This window comes from Dermacentor silvarum, chromosome 4 (genome assembly GCF_013339745.2).
Source record: "Dermacentor silvarum isolate Dsil-2018 chromosome 4, BIME_Dsil_1.4, whole genome shotgun sequence".
Taxonomy (NCBI): Eukaryota; Metazoa; Arthropoda; class Arachnida; order Ixodida; family Ixodidae; genus Dermacentor; species Dermacentor silvarum.
In genome coordinates, this window is record NC_051157.2 from 114,543,728 (window position 1) to 114,552,755 (window position 9,028).

General features: G+C 48.0%; 1 protein-coding gene across 5 annotated transcripts in view; it reads right to left on the minus strand.

The window, feature by feature from the left end:
* LOC119450539 (vesicular glutamate transporter 1) overlaps window positions 1-9,028 on the minus strand; it is a 223,390-nt gene that overhangs the window by 43,194 nt on the left and 171,168 nt on the right. The window contains exon 6 of one of the 5 annotated variants that reach the window (XM_049665942.1): window positions 171-258. The exons of the other annotated variants lie outside the window; for them this stretch is intronic. Within the exon in view, the coding sequence (XP_049521899.1) occupies window positions 171-258 (88 nt within the window). The remainder of the gene's footprint in view (window positions 1-170; window positions 259-9,028) is intronic. 5 annotated transcript variants of the gene reach the window in all.

A 9,028-nucleotide genomic window follows, 5' to 3' on the forward strand; every position in this document is an offset into this window, starting at 1 on the left:
GCGTACTCTCGCCCTTCCTACTGTCTCTCGTTTATGTTTACTGCAGAATTTCGAGTGCATTGGCAAAGAAAATAATAGAATGAAAATAAAAGAAAGAAACTAAAAGAAAAAGAAACCAAAGTTAGAAAAAATTGCAAAAAAAAAAAACGCTCAGCCTTCCTCGTGCTCACCGCAGAAGGCTAGCGTTGCCAGACGACTCCTCTCCAGGGGCGGCGCCCAATGTCTCCAGATACCGTGGCACGCCGGATATGTCACGCCCTGCATAGCCATGACACAACAGGATCAGGCACATTGTATGGCAGAAATAAGTCAAGAGGATTGCTAGCAGTCGGATGAGAACGGATGTCTATATTTGCCCTCGAATGATAAAACGATTATATTCTACCTATTATATTCGCGAATCTATTTTGTTCGCTCTCCTTAATTGGCAGGAAGGAAAAAGTGGAGAAGGAAAGGCAGGGAGATTAACCAGTTTAGCACAACCGGTTTGCTACCCTACACTTGGGAGCAGGATGGGGGAGAATGAAAGATGGGGAGGAGAGAGAGAGAGAGAGAGAGAGAGAGCACATAGCACAGCTCACACATCGTCATTTACAGTTCGTCATTCTTTCGTGGTGCGTGACATCACTGTCAGCCGCTTGTCCAAGCCCGTTTCTTTAAAAAATCTAAGCAGTCCTTTCGTCGCCTTCAGCTGCGATGTCTTCTGTCGACGATATGTGAAAATCGTTTCAACTGACATTGGTATATTGTCAAGGTGCGCTTAAACTCTCCTTAATTGGAGTGGCGCCATGACTGATTAAGAATGAAATTAGAATCCCAACGAACGGAAGTTTTATTGCGAGCGCAATTATATGGGGACACTTCGAGCGAATTTTCACCGTCGTTGTCGCCGTGAGGATCCGTATATATTTAGGTATACGTATGCTATATGCTTACCCACGCCATGTATGCGGGTTATATTGGTACACTATTCATTCACTGAAGTTGCTCACACCAGGTCTTACGTTCGTGACTAAATTATTCCTCAGAATTTCGACAATGGCAGGCCGCAAGCAAATGGCACGAAACGTAACATTCGCAGCGCACGCCTTTTAGCTTAAAGCTTCTCGGACTATTTTATATTAAAACTGCAAAACAATAACAGCGCTCAAACATGAAAGTGATGTAATGTTACTGGCGCGGCTCTTTGTGCGCAGCGCAGTGGCGCCTGTGCGATGTCATTACAGGCCCTACACGTCGTGTTAAAGCTTTTAAGGGTGCCAGAAATTTTGTGTGGTGTCCGCGTTAGTTAGACCCGCGCATAGTTAGGAACACCGTCCGATAAGTTCTGTCGCAACGCTAAACCTTGTTATCGCAATCAGTGCTTCACCTTTCAGGCGGAACTGCCAATTTTAATTAACGCGACTAGATAAGTTTCGTTCCGGCGGATTTTCATACGAAATATTGTGCTTGTACATTCGCTCCGTTTTAGCTTGCGACTACGATATAAAGTTCTGGCTTAACGTAAATGTATTACGATCATCTTTAATACTGCGCTGCTCGTGTTATATGTAATCTTCATGACGATAATTCCCAATGAGTTTTTTTTTTCTTTTCGACGAAGACAGTAATACAACACAAATACTCTCTTAACGCGTTATGGGTGAAAAAAACCGAGCAGCGTCGCGGTTGTTCCTGTCTTAGTTGATGGCGTACAGGTAATACGTATTACGCATGGAGGCCAAAACGATTCCGTTGTTTGAAATACTATATCCGATGTGAGCGCACGAGCAGTATAATATGACCAAAGTGACTCCGGATCCACTGAGTTTCTGGGACGAAAGAATTGCTTCGTAAGAGCGCCTGCGCCGACGAATCATCGTCGTGGTGAGAAATACGGGAGCTAGAAGGCGCGTGCCAATGAAATAAAGTCGTTAGGAACGGACATCATCTGGCATTGAACTTCCTCTATAGATCGCTTTTAGAAATACTTTATACTTTTCTCTAAATATTAAGCGTGGCTTCTCGGTGTAGGCATCAACATCCCGTGAATGCACTCAACAAATATGCGACGTGGAATAGTGCCAATAATAATAATAATAATAATAATAATAATAATAATAATAATAATAATAATAATAATAATAATAATAATAATAATAATAATAATAATAATAATAATAATAATAATAATAATAATAATAATAATAATAATAATAATAATAATAATAATAATAATAATAATAATAAAAACGGCGCATAATGCAATGGTAAACTCGGCGGTAATGCAGTTCCACTCAACGGGAAAGCTGGGGAAGTGCGGAGCAGTGATTCGCCGGTGTTTCCCTTGTGTTTTCCTTGTGTTTAACTTGTTTTATCCTGTGTTTATCTTCTGTTTAGCAATCCATCATCCGTTTTGACACCTGTGCTAAGGCACAACTGATGGGAAACCGTCACGCACATGGAGCCAAACCACCACGCACATGGAGCCATAGCCTTAATTGCTGATGATAGAAGCGATTTTAACGAATTTCTGTTAATTAATGCGCTTAATGCTTGATTATTCCTGTATTTTAAATTATTCTGAATCATGCTAGGTTATTTTGAACCGGTTTTGATCAATTCTGCACTTGTTTTGACCCTGTTTTGAGCACTTGTTTTTGAGCGTGATCACGCGACAGACGCCGACAGCCCGGGCCCCTAAAGTGCTTCGCACTTAAAACGGTCGTGTCACTCCTTTCATCACACCCGCGTCAGCTGGCTCGTGACAAACGACGCTCTCGGAAAATTATGTCCTCGAAAGCGATCGATCGAGGATAAGACCTCTGGGCTCATATACAGCAATAGTTGCAATCTAGACAGTATAAATGACACGTTGAGGTTCATTGCGAACGCCACGGCCGGCAATATCGCCGGAGCGACTTTCTCTCCCGGCGACCCGTCGGCCTTCGATGAATAACGGCTGGTCGACCGAAACGCGACCCGCGCCGCGCTTATTTGCGCGATTACGCAAACATCTATAGATACAGCATGGGGGCCGCCGCAGGCCTAGCCTCCTCCTTCGTGTTATTCGTCGCGTCTTCGTCGTCCGGAAACAACCATTTTCCCTGATGCGATCGGGCGTGTATGTTGGTGTGTCTCCACGGAGAAGACGACGACGCTTGGCCAGTCGAGCACAGGAGGAGGAGGAGGGGGGTAGAACGAGAGCGGAAGTAAGGCAGCGGAAGTTAGAAGGGGTGGGTGGAAGTGAATGGGGGGGAGGCCATCGCGCGACCGGCGGTGTCTACGCTGATTGCCAGGGGCATCCGTATCGTCCGGCGGCGTGTGAGACGGTGACGGGAGAGAACGCGCAACGACGTTGTTGCTCGCAGGAGCGATATGATTGCATCGCATTGGCCAGCCAGCTGCCCCACTCTCTCTCTCGCGGGAGCATGTACGTACACACACTCGCTCTCGCCTAATTCGGTGCAGTGCGGCGAATAGTTACCGGTCGTGTCTGCCAGTCAGGAACGAGAGCCGGCTCCATGGAGGGCTCAGAGAATGAAGAAAGGCTCGCTTGCCTGTCGCGCGTCGTTAATCCTTCCGGGGTCCTTCCGTTCATCAAGAGTGGAGCACCGGAGGGATTAGCGGGGGTCGATAGACAAGCCTATATCATCTGGTTCTCGCGAATCCTGATTTGAGGACGTAACCCGCAGCTTTCGCTGGACTGCGCGGAATTGGCGCAGTCGCCTCGCTTAAAGCGCCTCGCGAGGAAATGCCACGGGTTCCTCTCTCGGCTCGTGAGTGATTGCATCCGCGAGCCTGGTCACCGCAGTGCTTCTGAAGATCGCTTCGCAGATGGACAAAGCTCTGAAATACCGCCATGCGGGGGTTTTCTTTCTTTTTGTCGGAATAACGATAGCGTTTGCAATGTGCGCAGTGTCGCAACTCGCATCCCTTTCTAAGTTACTCACGAAGGCTTATCGACAACGACACAGCAAGAAGTGCGCATGCGCGAGTGAGACGACGATATTCTCGTAAGTGCATCCATCACGGGGGCGCCGTGCGAACTTTGTCTCATGCGCAATAGCTTACTTCATCCCGTTTGTTTGAACAACGCGGATAAGGCTGCTGCGATTGAATCAGTGCTGCGCTTGGTGAAGGCTAACAAGAAAATCGCGTCGCATTATATGACGTAAACAGACGCTCTCGCAACCGCCGTGCAGTGCATGCAGTGCAGAAGAAATGAGAGAACAAGTAAGCGCCATCATCTAGTGTGTTGTTGCATCACTCCAGCGGATGCAATATTGTCAGCGTTTCCCCTCTTGTATTGGTTTTCGCAAAGAGGAATAATCAGGCTGACAAATTTACCGTGTGCTTGCGTTGTAGTGCACGTTTAAGAACCCCAGGTGGTCAAAATTAATCCGGAGCCCTCCACTACGGCGTGCCTCAGTAATCAGAACTGGTTTTGGCACGTAAAACCCAAGAAAGAAGAATAGCGGTAACACTCTCTTTTACCGTATACTTGCTTGAATAAACTTCCCTTGTACTGCTAAATTAGGTTTTCTCCTTTATCCTATTTGTGGTGGTGGAGAGTGCAATGATTGCCCTGTCTAATTAAAACATAATTGTGGGAGATAGGGTGTATATGGAACCTTACCGTGAGCAGTCAATGGAAACCGCTTGCCCGTCAGTTCGTCACTACGTTTAAAACGACGAGCACAGTTTTCCCAAGTTGTACGAAATTAGTTTTTCTCCTCTGCATTGCGAAGGGAAGGGGGCGGAGGGGGGGGGGGGAGCGATAATAGGTAATTTATTTTTCCTTTCTACAAGAGGTAAGCTGTATATATGAAATTTCATCGGGGACCGTCACCGGCGTCTGCCTGTCGGCCCGTTCGTATATGACTACATTTAAAACGAGAAGTGCATAACAGGAATGCGTTGTCTCAGCAGCCCAATTACAACCACCCCACACGACACTGGATGGCCTTCGCGGGGAGGAAGACAGTGATCCTGCTCGGTTGGATCCGCGCGAGATTCTTGCTCATCAGCGAGGCGCACGGCAAAAGTATGGCGTCCCCCACAAATCTCTTGAAGTGGAAGACGCAAGTGGACCTCCGTAGAATTCAAACGGGGGGTCTATCCAAATTTATTGCGACTGCACAAAATTTTTCCTACTTTGTACGGGCACGATTGTCCGTGGTGTCGCGACTCGCCACCGACCCTCTACCACGTCTCATGGGGATGTAGTAAAGGGCCAGAGAAACTAAATTCTTTACAGGATAGGTATAGACTAGAAAGCTCTCCGGAGCAATGGGAGGCACTCCTCGCTAGCTCGAGACCCGGAAGTGCAACTAGCGCTTCTGGGCCACGTCCGGCTGGCGGCAGAAGGCAGTGGAGCCCTGGACTTGGGACCCCACCAATCTAGCTCCTAAACCCCTTCCCTTTTACCTCAATAAATGTTAGTCTTCTTCAGCAGTTGTCTGCTTGCGCATTGCTCGGACCGCGGCTTTCATTCGACCCTTGACGAGTGGGAAGGTATTGCAGTCGAGAAGAACCAGTATAGAACAAAAAAGTCTCAGTTTCGCCTGAAAGGCGAAGCATCGATTGCGATAGCAAATTAGTATACATTTATATGAAGTAAGGATAGTAGTTTTATCGGCCCTATAAACTTGTAAACATAGGCTTAATAATAAAATGAACAAGAATATGTCAACTGCGCCCAAGCAAACATGAAAACATATCTCACTCGATGACCGCGGAAACTCGTTGTCAAAATGCTAGTGAGGAAGCGCAGCAGCAGCGACGAGCGAATTGACCTTCGTCATACACCTTCGACATACAGCATACGGCGCGCGACGATGTTATCGCACTTGGACTTTATACGGAACCTCACGGCGACGGCAGGAATGCGCCTGGAGTCCCCATATAATTAGCTATCGCAATAAAATAGCTGGATGAAACGGACGGATAAGAGGCGCCTGATGCAATTCATTTGGGTCAATCAGGGGACTTGAGCGAAACATTGCCCGGTTATCAGCGTGTGCGGGGCTTGGGTCGGATAGTAGCTGAGATGTTGGTTTTTATACCGCCGGCAATCGACTGTCATCCTTATCTTTGCGGCTTCCGTATATAACTATTTAATATTTTAAGCTTCTTGTTAGGTTTCCTACGATTAACCTTTCGTCGGTTCTGTAGCTGTAACAATTAGCATTTGTTTTCGGTAGCATCTGTTTTTCTGTTTCTTATCATCCAGGTAGTGAAGAGGCGACAATTAATTTTTAATGCGACAATTATGCGATTCATAGGAAGTTCTTTCACTGGCCAGCCTTCTTGTTGTAAATCGCATGTGCATCGATACGAGCATTCAGGAACTAAGCATAAATATTAGACTCCTTTGAAAAGCGTTGAAGTTTCTGGAAGCGTTAGAAAATTATTCTTTTCCTTTGGTGTAGAGAGAGAGAGAGATAAATGAGATGCGAAAGGCAGGCAGGTTAACCGGAAGGTAAATATCCAGTTTGCTACCCTACACTGGGGAAGGGGTAAGGGGAGACAGAAAGATAAAGAAAAATGCACACACCTAGAGAGGGAGATAAAGAAAGAAAAAAGAAAACACATACACACACACACAAAGGAACTCAGGAGCGTCACAGTCGTTCAAACAGGTCGCTTGACCGGAGGAACTTCAGTAGCGCCCTCGTCGCCTTCTGCTGTGAAGACCGTATCAGTCGGCATTCTAAAATCGTCTGCTCAGAAAGCGGCCGGTCGTCGAGGCGTGCCAACTCCGTTACGAGCGACTGTCTCTGGGAGCTGTAGCGGGGACAATGACACATGATATGTTGGAGTGTTTCCTCGCTGCCGCAAGTATCACAGGCAGCACTGTCGGCCATTCCGATGCGACAAGCAAAAGCATTCGTAAAGGATACTCCAAGCCACAGTCGGCAGAGAGCAGTTGTCTCGATTCGAGGAAGTCCAGATGGAATGCGTAGTCGGAGGGATGGGTCCAGGCGGTGCAGTCGAGTATGTTGGAAACCAGGTGTGTTCCACATGGCTCGTGTGGAATCACGCGCGATTATGCGAAGCTTTGTTACTGCATCGGCTCTTGATAGCGGGATGGGTTCCTTCACAGCATTTTCGTGAGCCCTCCTCGCAGCTTCATCGGTCTGTTCGTTGCCCATGATGCCGCAGTGGCCTGGGAGCCACTGAAAAGTGATGTCATGTCCTTTTTCTGCCAGTTGGTGACAAAGGTGCCTTATTTCCAGCACAAGTTGGTCTTGTTGTCCACGACGTAGAGCGGATAGCAGACAATGCAGGGCGGCCTTTGAATCTGTAAATATGCTCCATCTTCGTGGTAAGTCTTCGTGAATTATGTTAAGTGCGCAGCGAAGTGCAGCAAGCTCCGCCGCAGTCGACGTTGTCTGGTGAGAAGTTTGAAACTGAAGGGTCACAGCTTTGCGGGGAAGATTACAGCCCCTGTAGATCCGTCAAGAGTTGTCGAGCCATCAGTGTAAATGTGAAATGGTCCTTGTATGTCTCGTGCAGCATGAGGAGAGATAGCTGCTTGAGAGCTGGGGACGAGAGTCCTGCTTTCGTTCGAATCCCTGGTACCGAGAGTCGAACTTGCGGACGAGCCAAACACCAAGGAGGTGATAGCAGTCTCTCGGCAGGCGTATAATCTCGAGGGAGGCAGTCATGGTACGCCGATATCGCCTGGCAAAAGGAGGCATTGGGTCGGTCATTCGGCAGAGTGGCGAGGTGATAGAAAGGGGAGCGGGCAATGTGCCTGATGTGTGCTCTGAGCACTTCCAATGTCATATGAGTTGTCACTGGGTAATCTTGAGCTATTGCAATTGTTTCCGTTGTCGATGTGCATCGTGGCAATCCAAGACAAACACCTTAGTGCCTGTGCCTGAGCACTTTCGATTGTGCGGATGTTGCTTCTGCAGGTATTGCTCAGTACAGGTAAGCTGTATCTCAGATATCCGAGAAACAGTGCCCCTGTATAGTTGTAACATTGCGTGTACTGACGCTCCCCACGTTTTCCCTCCAAGAAAGAAAACCGTTTTGAAAACGTGTGACATGGCCATTAGGCGCTTCTTTCAGGTAGGTCACAGGGGGACCTCAGTTGAGGTCTCGATCAATGATCACCCCTAAGAATCTATGCGTCCTGGTGTAACAAGGATGTTTTGCCCATTGATGGATATGGACAGTAAGGCGTCATTGACTTTCCCGCGTAAACGCGACCAGCGCACATTTCTCAGGTGAAATCTGGAGGCCTTGTCGCTGAGATACGCCGATATTGATGTCGCAGATTTTGAAGTCTCGCGCGCACCTGAGGACGTGTTACACCTGACGTCCACACGCAGATGTCATCGGCATACATTGATAGTGGACAGCTTTGGTATGCGTTCCACGAGACCGACAAGAACAAGGTTGAATAGTGTGGGACTCAGAAGCCACCTTGAGGAACACACGGTATTTGCAGTGTAGAGACGTCGGACCGTACTCGGTCTGCACAAAGAATGACCTCATGTGTAAGTAGTTGGGTCCACCGTACACGCGGCCACCAAGGCCAACCGATTCCAGAGCATCAAGATGGCATCATGAGCAACATTGTCATAAGCCTTTTACGTCCAGAAACATAGCGACCGATAATCGTTTACATCTCTTTGATGTTGGACGTACGTGACCAGATCGATGACGTTATCGATGGAGGAGCGGAGACGTCGAAAGCCGGCATAGCATTGGTGGATAAACTTGGTAGCGTTCCAGGTCCCACTCTAATCTGGCAAGGATCATGCGTTCCATCACTTCCCTACGCAACTTGCCAGCGCGATGGGGCGTGACGCGAGCTCGAGTGGTGACTTGCCAGGTTGAGGAGTGGCACAGGCGGCTGTCTTCCATTCTTGAGGAACGTTTCCATCTGCCAGGATTCATTGAATATATCCAGCAAGGCATTCGCGCTCGCTCAAAAGGTGGCACAAGATGCGGTACGATATGCCATCTGGTCCAGGAGACGACGGGCGTTACACAAAGCAAGAGCCGCATCAAGCTCCTCGGTTGGGAAAGG